At 40.3% G+C, this 22,410-nt stretch overlaps 1 protein-coding gene across 8 annotated transcripts in view; it reads left to right on the top strand.

Annotated features, from left to right (window-relative positions):
• BABAM2 (BRISC and BRCA1 A complex member 2) overlaps nucleotides 1-22,410 on the top strand; it is a 440,694-nt gene that overhangs the window by 213,309 nt on the left and 204,975 nt on the right. For all 8 annotated transcript variants that reach the window (XR_003005855.1, XM_024764436.1, XM_024764437.1 and 5 more), the window contains exon 7: nucleotides 9,869-9,978. Coding sequence is in view for 7 of the 8 variants with exons in the window: in XM_024764436.1 (XP_024620204.1) it covers nucleotides 9,869-9,978 (110 nt within the window). In the remaining variant the exon portion in view is untranslated. The remainder of the gene's footprint in view (nucleotides 1-9,868; nucleotides 9,979-22,410) is intronic.

The following is a 22,410-nucleotide window of genomic DNA, read 5'->3' as shown; positions in this document are numbered from 1 at the left end:
AGCTGCAGCCGGAGCCCGGTGCTGCGGCCGATGCTCTAGCAAAGCTTTCTTCTGGCACGTGCGGAGGCGTGCCGCTCTCCTCTGTCCCAAAAGCCCCTTCTAGGCTCTGATTAGGGCCTGGCACTCCACAGCATGTAACAAGTGTTCAGATAACTCAGGAACAAAAGTCTCTTCTTAGCACTTAGTTCTGTAAATTTCAATTTGCCATGGTTATCATCTATATTAGTTAGTTTAACAATTTACAAGAGAAAATGCTGGTTATAAGTGAAGGGAAACCACTTCAAACCAGCATAAAGCACGTAGGGCGATTTATTGGCTTTCCAAAGCTGGGAGAAGGTTGAAAAGCCAAACAACAGTAGGGGCAGGACGCAGCCGGACGAAGCACCATGGGAACTCGGTGCGAGTGCTGCCCAGGACTCTCTTCTCTCTCAGCTCTGCGTCTCTAGGGTGCAGGCTTTCTTCTCTCACCCTACAGCCTGGCCTCTTCCATGAATGGGAAATATGGCTACTGACAGTTTCTTTTGCCTGTGCAAAAGGACTGGACTCTTCCGGGACCCATCAGCTGTTCTCAGGAGGTTGGAACTGGCATCTCTGCCATGAGCTGTAAGGATCGGGGCTTACAGGTGGGGACTAGAAGAGAGAGGGGCTTCCCAGGAGAAGAGAAGGTGTCAGGCAGGTAGCATCACAGATAGCCACTGTATCAGCTACCCTTTCAAATGTCTTTTTCTATCCCTTACAAAGAGCTGTATGAACTACTTACATAAAAGCTTTATCTACCTTTTCCTTAAGTTATGGAACCATACTGGGGATGTGGTAAATGGTGTCGTATTTGTTCCATATGCGCTTAAAGAAAACTCACTATTGTTTTAACTTGTTTTGTTGGGCTCCTGGATGACAGTCTGGCACAAGGTTTGTATCTGTAGGTGTGCATAAAATCACAACTCAGATGCCTGAGGATGTGGTTTAGTTTGATTCGTAAAACACTTACAAAAACTGATGCTTATATAAATAAGTTTAGCTTCCTATCAGACTCATTAAGAACCCATTGTTAGGGTAATAGGGGAAACCCCACACTCCAGATTCTTTCTCTAGAAACATTGGTGAGTAGAGAAGGTGGTGGAAGCCAGGAAACATCCTGTGCTTCCAATGAGGACCCTGGCTGTCCTGCAACCCCCGCCATCACAACCTCTAACCCTCTGGAGAGAAGGCTCCATTTTACACAGCTTGTAGTCAATGCTGTGATTATTCAAAGAAAGTTGGTGGTTCTCAAGGCTATGTCTGTTAGGTATAATAACAGTTGGGACAGTAGTTGACCAATGAAATCTTGATCATCATTATTTTAAAAGAGCCAGGAATTTTTTTCCCCAAACTTGTTTGCACAACATGTGTTTCAATTTAGTTTTATAAACAGAAGCTATAACCAACATATTAAGGTTAAGTACAGCTTCACAAGCAGATTCCTGCATAAATGAGAGCAGTGAAATGGTTTTTGTTTATGAAACTAATAAGCAAGATATATATATAAAAAAAAAAACCCAACCCCATACTGTATCGTGACATCTCATAGTAATGAACTCGAGATGTCACTTTTAGAAAACACGGTAGGTGACAGCAGCTCTTTCCTGGTATCCTGGACTCCCCTTCTAAGAGCTGGCTGTTTCAAGAACATCGTCGTTACCCTTTCCCGACCCGACAATCAGCTCTTCTTATTTCCACTGAGTACAGTTAGTTAATCATAGAGTGTGCCTAATCGTACAGAAGTGAAGGAAGATTGATGTTACGGCTTAGAACTCCACAACCCTCATCAGTGTTCTTGGGGAAGCCATCCTCTTTCCTTCACTGAGTCTGTGTGAAGATGTCAAACAAATACATTTTATTTGGCATGGTGACCTTTATAGCTTTTAGTCTTCATACTCTTAAAATTTTAAATTTCTTGCTCCACCGTTTCTAAAAGTAGACATTAAAACACATAAAGCATATACTCCTCAATTAGTTTTGAATACCCATTGGTGCAGGCAAGATAGTCTATTTGGGGTAAAAAGGGAATAAGAAATGGCTGCTTAAGTTGCTCATGGTCGTTTGGAGCACACAGGATTTAGACACTAAATGGAGGACAAGTACGTGTTTAGTAAATCTCTGCTATCTTTTCTGCATGTGGGTTTCCAAGTTTTTTATATCTTTCTTTGAGCACTGATACTGAGTCTTTTCTTTGTGCCCAACAGCATGCCAGTGGGTATAGCATCGTGGCTAAGAGTCCAGGTTCTGAGTCAGCATACATGGGTTCAAAATTCATTTTCACCATTTAATCACTTTCAAGCCTCAGTTTCTTCATCTGCAAATGTACAATAATAGTACCTACCTTATAAGGCTGTTATGGCAATTGTATGAGATAATGCATAGAAAGCACTAAGGAAAGTGACTATTGAATAAACACTGAATAAATGTCAGCTGTTGTTATTAGACATGATAGGAAGTAGGAGATCTCTACCCTGCCCTCAAGAAATTCACAGTCTGTTTGGAATTTAAAATATACACTGCTTAAACAGCATGGGGAATTCATGAGGCAACATGTAAAAGCTACCAAGGGGAGACATAGATCACACTGCAGTTGAAAGGAATCTTAATGGAGCAAGTGAATTTACAATCAGAGTTAAAGAAATTAAAGTCACTGGGACTTCCCTGGCGGTCCAGTGGTTAAGACGTCACCTTCCAATGCAGGGGGTGTGGGTTCGATCCCTGGTCGGGGAGCTAAGATCCCACATGCCTCACGGCCAAAAAACCAAAACATAAAACAGAAGCAGTATTGTAACAAATTCAATAAAGCCTTTAAAAAATGGACCACACTTAAAAAACATCTTTAAAAAGAAAAATGAAATTAAAGTCACACCAATTAAGAAAAGGAGAGAAAGAGCATTTTTAAATTGTGGTTTATTTTTTAATTGAAATATAGTTGATGTACAATATTTTGTTACCTTCAAGTGTACTACATAGTGACTTGACATCTGCATACATTATGAAATGATCACTACAATATTATTGACCATATTCCTTATTCTGTATCTTATATCCCTGTGGCTTATTTGTTTTATAACAGGAGGTTTGTACCCCTTAATCCCCTTCACCTATTCTGCCCTTCCCAACCCCCTCAAGAGAAAGAGCTTTTTGATAAGGGAAATGGCAAGTGCAAAAGTGTTAGTCAAGATCTAGTAAAATACATGGGGAGTGGCCCAGTTTGTCTGGACTAAGCAGAGGGAATCTTTTTACTCCCATTTCTATTTGGAGAAACCAAATCAGACCTAACTCTCTTAAAGGCTACCTTCACAAGATATATCAATATATCAAAGTAGTTTTTAGGCAAGAACTCAGTATGTGGTGAGATAAGCAGTAACTAGGCCTTCAGAACCCCAACCCCAGTGCAGCAACCCCTGCTGCATGGAAAGAAGGGGCCCAGGGCAAAAGGGCCCGACAGGACGCGACGCCCATTGATTCCTTACTCTTGTATCCATTTTGCTTTCCGACTACACTGCCTTTCCTTGCACTTGTATATTTCCCAGCACTTTGATAAAGAGGAAATGACCTGATATCAAAAAAAATGACCAGTGTCTTTATTGGACAGAGACCCCTTAGCAGTGAGACCAAGGTCTTCTGTCAGGTACATCGTTGTCCTCGTTCTTGCATATTTCTTTTGCTTAGATTTAATTCAGTTCCCTAGCATGTTCATTGTCATGTCTTAATGCTAGTAGAATACAAATTCAGATTTTGACGGGGACTGCTTATGCTGATATATAGCACAGTGAGTCAAGAGGACTTTTCACCCTAAATCTCCTGTCGCAAGTAATGAGAGGCCACTGCTGAGTCTCCATAAGCCGTCTTGGAACACTCTCTTGAAACTTCCATTCCCTCCTCACTCCTTGCCCCCTTCCCCTGCTTTCATTTTTCTCCGTAATATTTGTGACATATTATCTATTTTCCTTACTTTGTTAAATGTTTGTTAAATGAACGGTAGCATCATGAGAGTCTTATTCTCTTACTTGAAAAAACCTGACTTTGAAAAATCTAAATTTATGTAATTTGATGACGAATCTGTAATATCAAAATACTGGGCCTCCAAAGTACAAACCTCACTTAGTTACTATTTTAAAATAAGGTTCTGTTTTGGGGATTTTTAATTTGCTTACGTCTTTTCAAAAGCTCATAGCTTTTGTATAATGAGGTGCTTACTCAGACCTAGTTTTTTCGCCCTAGGAATCATGATTAATCCTGGGTCTTGTTTAATATCATTTTAAATGTAACTCTAAATGGTTCTTACTCTATTTTTGACAGACAGTATAATAGCTTCCTTATAGTCTTTATGTCCACAAACTGGTTTTGCTAGTAATGGTTATAGCTTTGTTGTAAGCCTTTTCGAATTGAGAAATACAGTGGCTTTTTTAGTCTTCCTATGTAACATGTGGTTTGTAATATATATTGTCCAGCTAATGTCTATCACCGATTAGTTAATTGATAGTTTGTTCCTGTATTGACACTCAACATATAGGGGCTTGTTTAATGGCTGCTTTCCTCACTTGGAAAATTAGCATATCAGAAAGGTTACAACATAATGATAAATTGTACTTGTGTTTGCTTTCATTTCCAAGGCTAATTGTTGTCTTTTCTACACCCTTTGGATATTTGCAATGAGCAGCGATTGAGAATAGGTGTATAGATAAACCATTATGACCTAAGCAGAATGTTAACTTTTATTAGTCGGTATATCCTTTGCTTACCTATGGTTCAGCTTTGAGTTTTCTTTGATAAAATCTTAAGTAGTCATAGATTTAAGGAACTAAAGAGATAAATATTGAGAATCTTTCTAGCAAAAAGCATTTTCTGTTTTACTCCGTTATTTCCTCATTCTTACAGTCATTCCTGCATTAATTCAGGTTTTTTTCAACCAATTTGCTATATATTTACTATGTTCCAGACACAGGGGATACAAAAATGAACAGGAAAAACTCCCAGCCTGCAAGGAACTCACCATCTAGTGACTATTCACTGCAAGCCGTAGGAACCTCTTTGTGCTACAGCCAAGTGCCGAGCCAAATCCATAGTTAGTTTTCAGCAAAATATCATGGCCATTATTGCCTCACCCTATGTATATCAGTGCCTGACATGCTTTTATAAAGGTAGGAGTCAGTATTTTTTTTTTTTTTTCGTTTACGTGTTAGTTTTCAGCAAAATATCATGGCCATTATTGCCTCACCCTATGTATATCAGTGCCTGACATGCTTTTATAAAGGTAGGAGTCAGTATTTTTTTTTTTTTTTAGCTTCAGCAGATTCGGCGTCTTTCCCCCATTTTAGCTTGTTGCAGTTTCAAATGGCGCAGATAGAAAGCCCTGAAAATGTATACTTATACATTTTTAAATGTCCCCTACTACACTGTAACCACCCCCTGTTTTCTAAATGCTGCCATTAGTGGTTACAATAATCATCTGTAATGTTAGCTTTTAAGGGCCATGGTACAAGAGCTTCTTTTATAATTTCCCAGATGGAAAGGAACACATGTACAATCCTGTTAGAGTTGCAGAAACTGGAAGCAGCTCTGTGTGGATTTGTATTTTTGGAACTCTTTGGGCTTATTTAAGCTCTCAAAGTCAAACTTACGTATCCATTAGGAATCAAATACCAACTCGGGGAAAACTCACGTGCCACACCAAGGGGAATAAATCATATTAAAGTAGTTCGTAAAGGAACTCCTGGAAACAACTATTTTCATATTCAGAGTAATGTTTTGTGTACTTTTTGCAGGATGCCAGATAATAAACGTTGATTATATAAACCAGGGTCATTCCGGTTGTTTGGAGGACTGTCTCTGAGCATTTCTGTTCTTTGCTTAAATAGTAGTGAAATGAGAAGTTAAAAAGCAGGAAAGGGAAATAATTATAAATTATCCATAGGCATATAGAATGAAGCTGTTAATTAAAAGGGTTTTTAGTGGACCCAAGTTTTGCAGTGTTTATTTTGTTTTTACAGAGTTTTGTGACTTGAGGTCAGAGCCTTGACCTTTAACAAGGAAACTTAGTCATTGGAGAAAAGTATCTGAAAGTCAATTCAATGTTAGTTCTTTTTTTATTGTCTCTCTTAAGATGACCAGCCTAACTCTAAAGGGGGACTACTTCTACACTTAGATTATAAAATGAATTTGTCCCGGGACTTCCCTGATGGCACAGTGGTTAAGAATCCACCTGCCAATGCAGGGGACACCGGTTCAAGCCCTGATCCGGGAAGATCCCACATGCCGTGGAGCAGCTAAGCCCGTGAGCCACAACTGCTGAGCCTGCACTCTAGAGCCCGCAAGCCACAACTACTGAGCCTGTGCACCACAACTACTGAATCCTGCGTGCTCTAGGGCCTGTGCTCTGCAACGAGAGAAGCCACCGCAGTAAGAAGCCCACGCACTGCAACGAGGAGTGGCCCCCTCTCGCTCTAGCTAGAGAAAGCCCACACACAGCAACGAAGACCCAATGCAGACAAAAATAAATAAGTAAAGTAAACACATTTATAAAAAAATAATAAAATAAAATGAATTTGTCCCTCTGAATGTGAATTTTTTCAAGCTTAGCTTCAACCTTATTTTAGATATTTTATGAGTTTTAGAGTCATAATTACATAGTTTCTATTTGTTGAGACTATAAGTATTTTTAAAATTTTCCATCCTTACTTTGCAGAAAGGAATATTCAAGGTTGGACTCTTTATCATCTATAAAAGAGCAAAAAGTGATAGATAAACTCAGACTCCCAATCTTGGCTTTCCTTTTAAAACCACTAGTTCTAGGGACCTTGGTGTATCTGAGGGGGGGTGTGTGTGCGGGGGGAGGACAGGAGCAAGGAGCCAGTACTTAGTTTCCAGACATCACTGGTGACAGCAACTTTTGTAAAGCAGGTTGCTGAAAATCACTAGGAGTGGAGAAAAACGGTTAGGAATTAACATTAAATTGTTTATTGATTTATCCTTTCAGCAGATGTTGAGTGGTTTCTGTGTTCCAGGCACTGTACTAAAATCATCCTTGTACGTACTTCCTGTGTCATACCACCTAAAAATATGTTCCAGATATACATGTGTATTGCAAATCTACATGTAAAAATAAAATTGTAACAATGTTAGATGAAAAACTAGGAAAATGGTTAAACAACCCCTGAGTTATTAACCAGATTTAACTTTATAGAAATCTAAATTTTCTTCTGATGTCAGAAGAGCCCCTAGACAAAGTCAGAAGTCAAAAAGAGAAAATATGTATAATACACGTGATAGACAAGGGTTAGTAAATCTAATACACAGCAATAACAAAAAAGTCTAAGAACCTTTAAGCAAAATGGGTAAAGGATTTGTTGGGAAAATTTACAGGAGAAATGTAAATGACCAGTAAACAAGTGAAAAAAATTGCCCAGCTTCATTCATTGAGTCTAAATTGAGATACCATTTTCCAGCTATCAGATGGCCAACATTAAATTAAAGAGTGACAACAGCCAGTGTTATCCAGTGACTCAGGATGAACGGAAAGAGGCTCTCTCTCATACTGATGCAAACTCATGGGTCCAAATGTGAACTGCTGCAAAATTTTTAGAAAAACAATCTATTAAACTCTATTAAAATGTAAAATATTTATAACCTTTGACCCAACAGCTGAGTTTTAGTTATCTCCTAAGAAATATGAATCCCACTAGTAAAGGGTATATATACAAGGATATTTATTGTAGCACGATCAAGTAGCTAAGAACTACAAACAACCTGACTGTCTGTTGCTAGGAGAATGGTTAAATAAAAAATAAATCCATGCCGTGGAATATGATGTGGCTATTTAGAAAGCAGTTGGTAGAGTCCTGTGTATAATATGATTCCATTAGGGAAAACAAGACACAGGGTTAAAGAGTTATTTATATGCAAGTGTGTGTGTGTGTTTTTATGATCATAGAAAAAGCTGTTTAAGGCCATATACACGGTTACTATTGGTTACCTTGAAAAGTGAGGGTGGAAATGCTTTTTCTTTTAAAAACTTCTGTATCATTTGACTAGTTACAACAAGGCTAAATTTTGTAATGTAAAACGAAAAATCAGTTGAGAAGTTACAAAAGAGAGAAAGAAAAGGGAAGGGTAAGTGGCCAAGAGACAGAAGAAGACCAGGAGAGTATAGTTTCTTAGAAGCAAGAAAGAGAATTTCCCGAGGAGAGAGATTTCCATGTCAAATACTGTTTAGAGATCAAGTAAGGTAAGGACCGAGAGGCATTTGCTGTGTTTAGTGGGAAGAAGTAGGGTCAGAAGGCTACTCTAGTGGGCTAAGGGGAGGCTAAGAGGAGGGGAGGGAGTGAAGCAGGGAGTGTGGACCACTCTTTCAGCAGTCTGTGCAGGGGAGGAGAGAGAGAACCCAGGGAACTAGGTAGAGACCAGCATGATTCGTTCCTTTCTTTTTAAAATTTTTATATTTTAAGATGGGAGAGACTTCCAGTCCTTGTCCCTGTGTATACTTAACACACTTGTGCATCCTATAGACACAATAGAAGGCAGAGCAAGGACACTGAAGTTGCTAGAGGTGAGCAGGTGAGCATGATGTCCAGCTTCCTAGGATGCAGGAGAAACAGGGCTGAGGTTAGTTTTAGATCAAAGGAAGGACTTCGTATCTGAGATTCTCGCAGCTCACGGGCAGTGATTCTTAAAGTCTGGGTTGGGACCCTCCTAGGATGGCTGCTGAGCCCTCCTGAGGACCTGTGAACTGATTCGGAAATGTGGGTCAGTTCTTACCGGTCCTTCGGGGTGAAAGATGCGCAATGCTATTAAGTTTTTTAAAAAACCTACATTTGACTTGGAGCCACTATCAACCAGAAATAAATTATTAAGGGTTTTTAGAATTTGCTATTCACAAATTGAAATCAACATGCAACGAGAATTTATTCTAATTTGGTATTTTCTTCTGGCACTCTGGCAAATACTCAGGGCTTGGCAGCAATCATAAAGCACATGCACATAGTTGTAAATCCCACAATTTTAATTCAGGACAATTCAGTGTATCATCCGTGTTGGTTTGGGTTGGTTATGACATTCGATTGTTGCTATTCTTGCTTTTTAATTATAAATTACAGTAAGTTTAGCTTTATCATTATCAGTCTAGTTTATTGTGGGTTGTTTGGTTAACCTCTCAGTGTTTCTTGATACATATTTGGATCAACAATGTTTTTGTCATAATATTCTTATAACTAGCCTTTTAAGATACGTATGTCTTGTGGTTCACATATGAATCATCCATAATCATTTTGCTAAAGCAGATATATATATTAACACCCTGCCATTTGCATGTACAGTGGAATACTTCATAGTGATATGCTTCTTGGTAATGTTTGCCATTTAAATAACTTCTATTATCAAGGTAGATATAATAAAATTACTGGGTATTTTAAGATTTTGTTGTTGTCTAGTGATATAAATCACGTTTATAATGCATCTTCATCCCAGAAAAAGTAAATTTTAAGCCATTTGTATGTATTATGTAAATTATAAGCCATTACATATCTTGCTAGCAGCATGATTACTATAATTTGTTAACTATGTTTTTGTCTAATGCTTTGTTATCACCAGATTCACTTTTCCCCTCTTGGAATGTGGGAACAAGTGAAATTGGTGGCAGGCTTTTTCTCACTGTGGTAGGCTTTGGTCAGAAAGTTTGAAAGCTATCACTCTAAAAGAGTGACTAGGTGGGCGGCAAAGGATGTGTGGCGTCTTGAATCCAGGTAACTCACACCTCTGGTCTCACTGCTAGTGGGCTGTAAGCTGGTCACCAGAAAGATGTCATGAGAGAAGGAACTGACGGCATTGTGTTTTTCACCAACTGTTTAAGGATGTGAATGAAGACCCTGGAGAAGATGTGGCCCTCCTTTCTGTCAGTTTTGAGGACACTGAAGCCACTCAGGTGTATCCTAAGCTGTACTTGTCACCCCGAATTGAACAGTAAGTATCCGTGTCATTTATGTTATGTAGCCTGATGCTTCTCCTTGTTAATCAGACATGCTTGCTACTTCTTTTGCCACTCTTAAACTCTTAAAATGACTTCCCTTTATTGACCTTTGTTTTCTTAAAAATGAATTCTATTCAAAGTTTAGATTTCAGAGTAAATGCAGTTAGTATTTGCAACTGTGATCTTTGGATGAGACTTAGTTGTGCAGTTTGTGATGTGAATACTGTGCCTGGTAGACTGGATTCACAATTGTGACTCCTTCCAAATGCCCCTGAGTATGTATGGTTACCCGAAAGAGGACTGCTGAACAACATCCTGTGCAATTTCTTGTGTATTTGTAATGCTTACAGTTGTTTGCAAAAATGTAACCAGTATCCTGACAGTATTAACTTATTCAGATTAGTGAAGGGAATAGAATAAGCAGATAGCTTAAAACGATGACATGTTCGAATTATTTTTCTGTGTTGAAATAGTTCTATTGGTTGTTTGTTTTTTTGATATTGAGCTGCATGAGCTGCTTGTATATTATGGAAATTAATCCTTTGTCAGTTGCTTCGTTTGCAAATATTTTCTCCCATTCTGAGGGTTTTGTTTTCATCTTGTTTATGGCTTCTTTTGCTGTGCAAAAACTTTTAAGTTTCATTAGGTCCCATTTGTTTTTATTTCCATTTCTCTAGGAGGTGGGTCAAAAAGGATCGTGTAGTGATTTATGTCATAGAGTGTTCTGCCTATGTTTTCCTCTAAGAGTTTTATAGTGTCTGGCCTTACGTTTAGGTCTTTAATGCATTTTGAGTTTTTTTTGTGTATGGTGTTACGGACTGTTCTAATTTCATTCTTTTACATGTACCTGTCCAGTTTTCCCAGCGCCACTTATTGAAGAGGCTGTCTCTTCTCCATTGTATATTCTTACCTCCTTCATCAAAGATAAGGTGACCATATGTGTGTGGGTTTAACTCTGGACTTTCTATCCTGTTCCATTGATCTGTGTTTCTGTTTTTGTGCCAGTACCATACGGTCTTGAGCACTGTAGCTTTGTAGTATAGTCTGAAGTCAGGGAGCCTGATTGCTCCAGCTCCGTTTTTCTTTCTCAAGATTGCTTTGCCTATTTGGGGTCTTTTGTGTTTCCATACAAATCTTGCAATGTTTTGTTCTAGTTCTGTGAAAAATGCCATTGACAGTTTGATAGAGATTGCATTGAATCAGTAGATTGCTTTGGGTAGTGTAGTCATTCTCACAGTGTTGATTCCTCCAATCCAAGAACATGGTATATCTCTCCATCTGTTTGTATTATGTTTTATTTCTTTCATCAGTGTCTTATAGTTTTCTGCATCCAGGTCTTCTGTCTCCTTAGGTACGTTTATTCCTAGGTATTTTATTCTTTTTGTTGCAATGGTAAGTGGGAGTGTTTCCTTAATTTCTCTTTCAGATTTTTCATCATTAATGTATAGGAATGCAAGAGATTTCTGTGCATTAATTTTCTATCCTGCTACTTTACCAAAAGCATTGATTAGCTCTAGCAGTTTTCTGGTAGCATCTTTAGGATTCTCTCTGTATAGTATCATGTCATCTACAAACAGTGACAGTTTTACTTCTTCTTTTCTGACTTGGATTCCTTTTATTTCTTTTTCTTCTCTGATTGCTGTGGCTAAAACTTCCAAAACTATGTTGAATAATAGTGGTGAGAGTGGGCAACCTTGTCTTGTTCCTGATCTTAGTGGAAATTGTTTCAGTTTTTCACTATTGAGACGATGTTGGCTGTGGGTTTGTCATATATAGCCTTAATTATGTTGAGGTAAGTTCCCTCTGTGCCTAATTTCAGGAGGGCTTTTATCATAAATGGGTGTTGAATTATCATATGGTTTTTATCCTTCAATTTGTTAATATGCTGTATCACATTGATTGATTTGCCTATATTGAAGAATCATTGCATTCCTGGGATAAACCCCACTTGATCATGGTGTATGATCCTTTTAATGTGCTGTTGGATTCTGTTTGCTAGTATTTTGTTGAGGATTTTTGCATCTATGTTCATCAGTGATATTGGCCTGTAGTTTTCTTTCTTTGTGACATCCTTGTCTGGTTTTGGTATCAGGGTGATGGTGGCCTCGTAGAATGAGTTTGGGAGTGTTCCTCCCTCTGCTATATTTTGGAAGAGTTTGAGAAGGATAGGTGTTCGTTCTTTTCCAAATGTTTGATAGAATTCACCTGTGAAGCCATCTGGTCCTGGGCTTTTGTTGGTTGGAAGATTTTTAATCACAGTGTCAATTTCAATGCTTGCGATTGGTCATTTCATATTTTCTGTTTCTTCCTGGTTCAGTCTTGGAAGGTTGTGCTTTTCTAAGAATTTGTCCATTTCTTCCAGGTTGTCCAGTTTATTGGCGTATAGCTGCTTGTAGTAATCTCTCATGATCCTTTGTATTTCTGCAGTGTCAGTTGTTACTTCTCCTTTTTCACTTCTCATTCTGTTGATTTGAGTCTTCTCCCTTTTTTTCTTGATGAGTCTGGCTAATGTTTTGTCAATTTTGTTTATCTTCTCAAAGAACCAGCGTTCAGTTTTACTGATCTTTGCTATCGTTTCCTTCATTTCTTTTTCATTTATTTCTGATCTGTTCTTTATGATTTCTTTCCTTCTGCTAACTTTGGGGTTTTTTTGTTCTTCTTCCTCTACTTGCTTTAGGTGTAGGGTTGAGTTTTTGGAGATTTTTCTTGTGTCTTGAGGTAGGATTGTATTGCTATACACTTTCCTCTTAGAACTGCTTTCGCTGCATCCCATAGGTTTTGGGTCATCATGTTTTCATTGTCATTTGTTTCTAGGTATTTTTTGATTTGCTCTTTGACTTCTTCCGTGATCTCTTGGTTATTTAGTAGTGTACTGTTTAGCCTCCATGTGTTTGTATTTTTTACAGTTTTTTTCCTGTAATTGATATTTAGTCTCATAGTGTTGTGGTAAGAAAAGATACTTGATACGATTTCAATTTTTAAAAATTTACCAAGGCTTTATTTGTGACCCAGGATATGGTCTATTCTGGCAAATGTTCCATGAGCACTTGAGAAGCAAGTGTATTCTGTTTTTTTTTGGTTGGAATGTCCTGTCAATTTGTCTGTAAAGGTTTTAATTTCTCTGTCTAATCTGAATGAGATCCTTGCTGGGTAGAGTCATCTTGGTTGTAGGTTTTTTCCTTTCATCACTTTCAATAGGTCCTGCTACTCCCTTCTGGCTTGCAGATCTATAATCTCTTCAAATACTTTCTCAGTCCCTCTCTTTTTCTCTTCTTCTTCTTCTGGAACCCCTATAATTCGACTTTTGGTGCGTTTCATGTTGTCCCAGAGGTCTCTGAGACTGTCCTCAATTCTTTTCATTCTATTTTCTTTATTTTGCTATGTGGTAGTTATTTCCACTGTTTTATCTTCCTGGTCACTTATCCTTTCTTTGCCTCAGTTATTCTGCTATTGATTCCTTCTAGAGAAATTTTAATTTCATTTGTTTTGTTGTTCATCATTGTTTGTTTGCTCTTTAGTTCTTCTTGGTCCTTTTTAAACGTTTCTTGTAATTTCTCCATTCTATTTCCAAGATTCTCAATCATCTTTACTCTCATTACTCTGAATATTTTTTCAGGTAGACTGCCTATTTCCTCTTCATTTGTTTGGTCTGGTGGGTGTTTACTTCGCTTCTTCATCTGCTGCGTGTTTCTCTGTCTTCTCATTTTGCTTAACTTACTGTGTTTAGGGTCTTCTTTTCACAGGCTGCAGGTTCGTAGTTCCTGTTGTTTTGGTGTCTGCCCCCAGTGGGTGAGGTTGTGTCAGTGGGTTGTATAGGCTTTCTGGTGGAGGGGACTGGTGCCTGTGTTCTGGTGGATGAGGCTGGATCTTGTCTTTCTGGTGGGCAGGACTGCGTCTGGTAGTGTGTTTTGGGGCATTTGTGAACGTATTATGATTTTAGGCAGCCTCTCTGCTAATGGGTGGGGTTGTATTCCTGTCTTTCTAGTTGTTTGGCATGGGGTGACCAGCACTGGAGCTTGTTGGTCGTTGAGTGGCGCTGGTTCTTAGTGTTGAGACGGAGGTCTCTGTGAGAGTTCTCGCTGATTGATACTACATGCGGCCGGGAGGTCTCTGGTGGCCCAATGTCCTCAACTCGGCTCTCCCACCTCAGAGTCTCAGGCCTGACACCCAGCCGGAGTGCCAAGACCCTGTCTGTCACATGGCTGAGAAGAAAAGGGAGGAAAAAAAGAAAGAAAGAAAAATAAATAAATAAAATTTAAAAAATCATTAAAATAAATACTTTTACAAAATTTTTTTAATTAAAAAAAATATTTTAAGTAAGAAAAAAAGGGAAGAGAGCAACCAAACCAATAAACAAATCCACCAATGATAACAAGTGCTAAGAACTATACTGAGATAAACATAAGAATCAGAAGCTAGTCAGTTGCACACAGCAAACCCCAAGTCTACAGTTGCTCCCAAAGTTCACCTCCTCAATTTTGGGATGATTTGTTGTCTATTCAGGTATTCTACAGATGCAGGGTACGTCCAGCTGATTGTGGAGATTTAATCCCCTGCTTCTGAGGCTGCTGGGAGAAATTTCCCTTTCTCTTCTTTGTTTGCACAGCTCCTGGGGTTCAGCCTTGGATATGGCCCCGCCTCTGCATGTAGGTCACCCTCTGGCATCTGTTCTTCGCCCAGACAGGAGGGGGTTAAGGGGCGGCTGAATAGGGGACTCTGGCTCACTCAGGCCGGGGGGAGGGAGGGGTACGGAATGCGGGGCGAGTCTGTGGGCAGAGGCCAGTGTGACGTTGCACCAGCCTGAGGCGCGCCGTGTGTTCTCCCGGGGAAGTTGTCCCTGGATCATGGGACCCTGGCAGTGGCGGGCTGCACAGGCTCCTGGGAGGGGAAGTGTGGATAGTGACCTGTGCTTGCACACAGGATTCTTGGTGGCTGCAGCAGCAGCCTTAGCGTTTCATGCCCGTCTCTGGTGTCCACACTGATAGACACGGCTCACGCCCGTCGCTGCAGCTCGTTTAGGCGGTGCTTGGAATCCCCTCACCTCGCGCACCCTGAAACAATGGTCTCTTGCCTCTTAGGTAGTTCCAAACTTTTTCCCAGCCTCCCTCCCGCTAGCTGTGGCGCACCAGCCCCCTTCAGGCTGTGTTCACACAGCCAACCCCAGTTCTCTCCCTGGGATCTGGCCTCTGAAGCCCGAGCCTCGGCTCCCAGCCCCCTCCCACCCCGGCGGGTGAGCAGACAAGCCTCTGGGGCTGGTGAGTGCTGGTCGGCACCGCTCCTCCATGCGGGAATCTCTCTGCTTTGCCCTCCGCACGCCTGTTGCTGCACTTGCCTCTGTGGCTCCGAAGCTCCCCCACTCTGCCACCCGCAGTCTCCGCCCGCGAAGGACCTTCCTAGTGTGTGGAAACCTTTCTTCCTTCACAGCTCCCTCCCAGAGGGGCAGGTCCTGTCCCTATGCTTTTGTCTCTGATTTTTCTGTTTTCTTTTGCCCTCCCCAGCTATGTGGGGAGTTTCTTGCCTTTGGGAGGTGTGAGGTCTTCTGCCAGCGTTCATTCGGTGTTCTGTAGGAGCTGTTCCACATGTAGGTGTATTTTTGATCTATTTGTGGGGAGGAAGGTGATCTCCATGTCTTAGTCCTCTGCCATCTTGCAGGCCCTGTGGTACAAGTAGTTTAATATCACGTTTGTGTTTTAACTCAATAACTTTATTCATCAGTAATGAATCTTATAAGGACTAGCCTCGCAATGTGCTTATTGTTGGCTAAAATGCTTTACTAGCTTATTCTACTTCAAAGGAAGTTGAGGTTCATCGAAAATGGATTGTAAGCAGATTTGGTTGGGAACTTTTGACAGGACAGATTTTTCATCAGCAGAGAGAGTTTTTACAGACCAATTGAAATGTATTATTAAAATTCTCTGTAAGTCATTTAGTCAGGGTTGACTGATTTCTGTCTGAGATGTGGTCACCATCCACATTCATGTACTAAGCTATTTTCACCCCCTCTGTCCTTAGTTGCTTTAATTTATGAATCATGGACATACCGTCTTACACACTGATAAAAGACATGGCTGTTTATCCTCAAATATGGAAGATTATGAGCATTAATAACCCACAGGCATTCTCTCCTCTATTTATATACATGACAGCACCTAGAACAGGATCTTACAGTAACAGGCGCTCAATGAATGTTTTCATTTATAACTGAAAATACTGACCCACAGTAGTAAGAGGCCAAAGGGTGTTGAAGGCAGTACAGTGAAGTGGTAACAGGTAAGGGTTCCAGGGTTAAGCATATCTGGTTTAAACCTGGGTTCTGTCACTTAGCAGCTGGCAAAATAGGTAACATCTCTGAACTTGTTTCCTCATCCGTAAAATAGGGGTAATAATACCTATTTCATAGTGTTGTTTTGAGCATTCTATTAAATACTGTTCATAAAGCATTAACTGCAGTGCCTGGCACTATAGCAAGTAGTAGGTATTCATGTCATTATCACTGATATAGTTTACAGGAGAAGAGTGAGGGACTGAGTGAGTGGGTTAGTGGTTAGTAGGACAAGTCGGGGCAGAAAAGGAGAGGATGAGTAAACAAGTGAGTGAATACTAGTTCTGGAGTAGCCACTCAGTACATACATAATGAGCGGAATTAAGAAGGTATTTTGGTGATGACAAAAAAGAGTTATCAATAAAGCATCCCAAGATGTGGGTAATAAGAATGTATCAGTTAAGCTGCAGCCAAGAATTTGCCAGCTCAGAAGAGCAATGTCTTTGAAGTGATTGCACCTACTTTGCAAGTGAACTTGCTAATAAAATATTTCTCACTCTAAAAGTCAAAGATATGAGGGGGAAAATTCTTGGTGAAGGGAATATTTTAAAAGCGATTTCCTATTTCTAAAATCTAACTTTCTACATTTACCCCCCTCTTTTTATGTTAAGAACTGGCCACAGCTTAAATTTCCAGGTCAGTTTCCAGTCATTTCCCCTTCTGTAGCCTGTGCTTCACTTGACGTTTTCTTAATTCGCATGTACTCTCTTGCCTCCATGCCTTTGCTAAAGCTGTTACCTCCATGTAAAATCCCTTCTCTAATGCCCTCTTTGCATTGAAATATTATACATTTTCTAAGGCCTTAATCAAATGCCATCTACCACCCATTTTCCCTGAGCACAATTATTCTAGCCTTCCCCTGAGTTCTTATAACACTGAATTTATATCACTCTTATACTCTGCCCACCATAGATTTAGTTAGTGGTGTGCGTTTTTTTTTTCCTCTTTTAACTATGAAGCAACTCAAGGGCAAGGGACACGTCTTTTCATTCCTTTAATGCTTTTACGAATGCAGTACACAGTAAATAATAGCAAATAATAGTCAATAATTGTCAGTGTTCTAGGTCAGTAAGTAATTCTCACAAGAAAGTGTGAAGATGCTGCACTAAGAAGTTGTACAGTTTTCCTGGTTGATACAAGTTCACTTAGTAGAGCTGCACTTGTAATACCGAAGAAAAACGAACAAAAGTTATGCCCTTCAGTAGAAGTTGTAAAAATGAGGTTTTAGAGGAAGGTTAAAATGGAAAGTGGCCAAATTGTGGTATGACCTTCTGAGGGCTTACATAGTTGCTAAAGTTATTAATATCTTTGGTTAACTCTTGCAGAGTTCAGAGCATAGAAAAGAAGTAATGTCATTTCATTAAGGCCAGGGTCATAGAATAGACTCTAGGAACTGAGTGAAGAGAGGTTGGTACTATCTTTGATATTGTGTTAAGCTCTCATTTGTTTTCTGTGTTTCGTGCTATCCTGTCAACTTTTAACTATCGAGGCATTGATTATAGAGTCAGACTTGGAGAGTTCTTTCAGGAGTCATGGGAAAAGCATCCCATGTGGGCCCGCCCGAAGCTGATGCCAGAAGCTTGCCCTAGCCGAGGCTTGTACTCTTTTCGGCTTCTGCTGTGGCTCTTTCTAGGAAGTTCCAAGTCCCATGCAGTGTATTTGACAGGCAGAGGCCCAGGAGACCAATAGCCTGATCCACGTTAGGTAAAAATTGTCAAGAAAAGACTCTCCATGGGCGTGGAAGGATATCTTGAGCTTGGGAGATACCCCATGTCAGTCTGGCTGATATATCTTGGCCCCGGCTTGTCTGTGCAGTAGGCAAGTGCTCACGTTAACTAGTCTCAGACATAGGAGAAGGCTACTTTGGGGTCTTGTCATCAGATGTAAGGAAGGGGATCCTTTACTGTACCCTAAAGATTTCTAGGGACATGGATACCAACTACCCCCAAATTAGAGACTGCCACAAAAGGGAACATCTGTCAGAGACATTGGGTAGAAAACTCCCAAGTGTATTATAATTTATGAGGCTCTGCGATGCAATCTGACTTCAGAAGTCTGTCCTGGAATTTTTGTCTGGTGTTTCTGGCAGCGCTGGAAAGCATGACTGACTGGTCGCCTTTATAGTGTTTAGATGTGTGTTGTTTCCTGGTCTCCCACTGTGTGCGTACATGGCTTGCAAAGTAAATGCTGCTGAGAACTTTGTGTTCTTCTCCAACAAGGGACATTTATGAAATGCACATATTTCAGGGTCCATACATTTGTTTTCCAAGGAACCAAAACCAGTCAGTTGAATTAGACACAAAGGACTGTTCATTAAATTAAAAAAAGTTAGTGGTAAAGTATGCAAAAAAAGCTAGTGGTAAGTTATGAAAATTAAATTTTGGTTGAATAATAGGAGTGGGGGGGGGGAACTAGATTCCAAACCAGTTGGCTTTTTTTCCTGGCATAAAAGCTGGAATCGTAGGATAACGTCATCAGAGCTGGCACTAAACCCGCTCTACCTTCCCCTCCTCCCCAGACTGCTGGCAGTTCTGGCGGTGACACTGGAGGTTAAATGGGCAGCAGAGAATGCACAGTTCTCTTCCCCAAAAGGTGTGGGCCCTTTCCTTGGCTTGAGCTGGTTTGTGGGAGTAGTTTGAAGAAAACCAACTCGTCACTCCCTGTGCTGTTCCCACTCGGTGCATAAAAAGAGGACTTCAGCCCCTGAGGCGCACCAGGTGGCATCTTTCACAAGTACAGAATTTGTTTTTAGAACTTTGTGTTGTTGAGTTCCAGCCCCGCCTTGGAAATAAATACTCAAAGCTTACCAGCCCACAGACACCATTAGTGAGGCCTGTGCGCCTGCAAATATCCATGCATTCATTCTTTCAGGCAAAAAAATGCAGTGAAAAGTGACCAAGTGTAAGGCCCTTTGCTAGATGCTTCAAAATGAGATATGGCTTATGCCTTTAGTTTGCTTATAATCAGTAAGGGAGGTAAGAACAAATATGACACGTTCCAACTCGTATATAGAAAAAGCACGATTAGATTTGGCATTAGAAGCCCTCTGTTCCTCCACTTGCGAGCTGGCAGTCTTGCTCAAGATACTTAACCTTTTTGAGCCTCATTTCATCTTCTGTAAAGGGGGATAAATCTTAGGCTTCAGTTTCATCCACTCCAAGGTGGGATATATATGAAAGTACCTACTGTAGTGTGTGACTCATGGTTGATGTTCTTGAGCTGTATAAACACCTAAGAAAAGACATTAACTACTGAAAGACTTCAAGGGAAGATGAGGAGATCACATTTCCAATCAATTTGTGAGGAGGGGACTTTGGAAAACTTTGGAAGTGTGGCACTTCCAATGCAGTGTGGCTTTCCTAGAGATTAAATATGTAATACTGTAACAATAAAAGTGTATTTGTTTTGTGCTTTGAAATGTTCAAATTGCTTTAAGATTTAGCATCCCATCTGATCTTCATGATAATATTCCTAGCATGAGGTTTTTTTTTTTAATTGAAGTATAGTTGATTTACAATGTTGTGTTAATTTCTGCTGTACAGCAAAGTGACTCAGTTATACATATATATACATTCTTTTTATATTATTTTCCATTATGGTTTATCATAGGATATTGAATATAGTTTCCTGTGCTATACAGTAGGTCCTTGATGTTTATCCATTCTGTATATAAAAGCTCACATCTGCTAACCCCCAACATCCCACTCCATCCCTCCCCCAACCCCCTCACCCTTGGCAACCACAAGTCTGTTCTCTATGTCTGTGAGTCTGTTTCTGTTTTGTAGATAGGTTCATTTGTGTCATACTCTAGATTCCACATATAAGTGATATCATATGGTATTTGTCTTTCTCCTTCTGACTTACTTCACTTAGTATGATCATCTCTAGGTCCATCCATGTTGCTGCAAATGGCCTTATTTCATTCCTTTTTATGGCTGAGTAATATTCCATTGTATATATGTATGACAATTTCTTTATCCATTCATCTGTCGATGAACATTTAGGTTGTTTCCATGTCTTGGCTGTTGTGAATAGTCTAGCATGAGTTTTATAATACATCTTTTTCCCTCTAAAACCTGGAATTCTTAGACCCTTCCTAGCATCCTTCACTGCCTTTACTTCCTTTTCCAACCCATTAAATTATACTAAATTATGTTTCCCTGATTCCACCCCTAGGCCTCTTTCATGGCCTCGCCTCTTTGTGGATGACCCTCAAATCCCTATTTCTAATCCCAGCTTTTCTCCCTGTTTACAGATCTGCTTTTCTAGCCACTTGATAGATACATCCTTTTGTGCGTTCAGTTGACACCTCAAATTCAGAGTGTCTAAAACCAAACTCATCATTCCTCCAGTAGATGAGTGTTTTCTGCTTCACGGCCTTCTTTCTGTTCACAGCACTCGCATGGTCTTCAGTGCCCAGGTGCTGCACCTCAAGGGCAATAGCCAGCCCGCTGTTTTGTACTAGAAACCCTGTCTCCACAATGTCTCTACTTTTGTCATTCCTCCTGTCATTTCACTTCAGTCCTTCAATTGCCATGTCTCCTGACGGCCTTGTAACTTTTCCTCCTATTTCAGTTTATTTTGCACAAAACTCTCACTATCTTCTTGAAGTAAGTTCCGGTCATGTAGTGTCCTTTCCTTGCTCCACACCACCAGTGCCTCCCTGTTACCAACACAGCTCTCTCATCATCCAAAGTATTCTCTGTTTTAATCCCAGCTTGCCTTTCCACCCTGATCTGGCTTCTATATATTTCCTGTTGTTCCGCCAAACTGGTTTTTTGTGTGTGATTTCCTGTGAACACCCTTTGTACTTTTTTCATTGTTGTATCTTTGCTTGGACTGCTTCTTATACTAGAACACTGAATTTATTTTCCTCTCCCATAGGGTCTGTCCTCTTTATTCTTCTCCATCGCCACCTTCTCCGTGGAACTTTTCTGCCCACCACCACCTGCCTCTCCAGCATGACTGCACTCTCCCCTCCTGTGTTTGTGCCTCTATTATCATACTGTTTCCCTGGACTATAAACTCTATAAGGGTGGGCTTCTTTTTCCAGCAATTGAGGGTTGGTGAGCCACAGCCCACCTCCTGCCAAGCTGGCCCTGCCCTTGTGGTCCCACATGAGCTCAGCCACAGTCGCCACATATTGGACTCCCTGGTGGGGCAGAAAGCTTTGGACCTGTTGGATCCCGGTGCCTGCAAAGGCAAGTGGTTTCCATTGTTTCTTGTTGCTGTGCTTTGTGGCTAGCCAGGAGGCTTGTTTCCCTGTGAACCCTGGCCTTGTTTCTGAGAGGTGGAGCTTTATTTTGTAGGAGTGGCTTATCAGCTGAATCCTGGAAGTGGTACATATGCTTCTGATCTAATGTGACCTGTCATCTACTCCTGCTGTGGCCTTTCCAGCCTCTCTTTCCCTGCCTTTACCCCCACAGTGTGCCTGGCCACAGACATGGTCGCTTGGAACATTTGGATAGCCTGTAATCCACAAAGACTGGGATAAGTGGAAATTTGACTAAAGGGCCTAGAGAAAGGGGGTAGGGAGAACTGAATATTAAAGTAATACTTAGAATTATGGGTGAGATTTCATGAGATTATGGATATTAAATTCAGATAAATCAGATAAAATAAGTTTTTTTAAAGCAATGAGCAAATTCAATATTTTGTGATTTTATTTAAATTTGATACTGAATGCAACATCTTTTTTTTTTTAACATCTTTATTGGGGTATAATTGCGTTACAATGGTGTGTTAGTTTCTGCTTTATACCAAAGTGAATCAGTTATACATATACATATGTTCCCATATCTCTTCCCTCTTGCATCTCCCTCCCTCCCACCCTCCCTATCCCACCCCTCCAGGCGGTCACAAAGCACCGAGCTGATCTCCCTGTGCTATGCTGCTGCTTCCCACTAGCTATCTACCTTACGTTTGGTAGTGTATATATGTCCATGCCTCTCTCTTGCTTTGTCACAGCTCACCCTTCCCCCTCCCACAACATCTTAACGGGATGGGGAATTTTCATTTTAGATGCTCAAAAGATTTTTTAGAATAATTAAAGAAATTGTGCAACTAAACACAGGTAGATTTAAAAGAAAAGTAAATCTTGCCT

Source organism: Neophocaena asiaeorientalis, unplaced genomic scaffold (genome assembly GCF_003031525.2).
Source record: "Neophocaena asiaeorientalis asiaeorientalis breed wild unplaced genomic scaffold, Neophocaena_asiaeorientalis_V1.1 scaffold345, whole genome shotgun sequence".
In the NCBI taxonomy this organism is placed as follows: Eukaryota; Metazoa; Chordata; class Mammalia; order Artiodactyla; family Phocoenidae; genus Neophocaena; species Neophocaena asiaeorientalis.
This window is presented reverse-complemented; position numbering and strand designations above follow the sequence as displayed.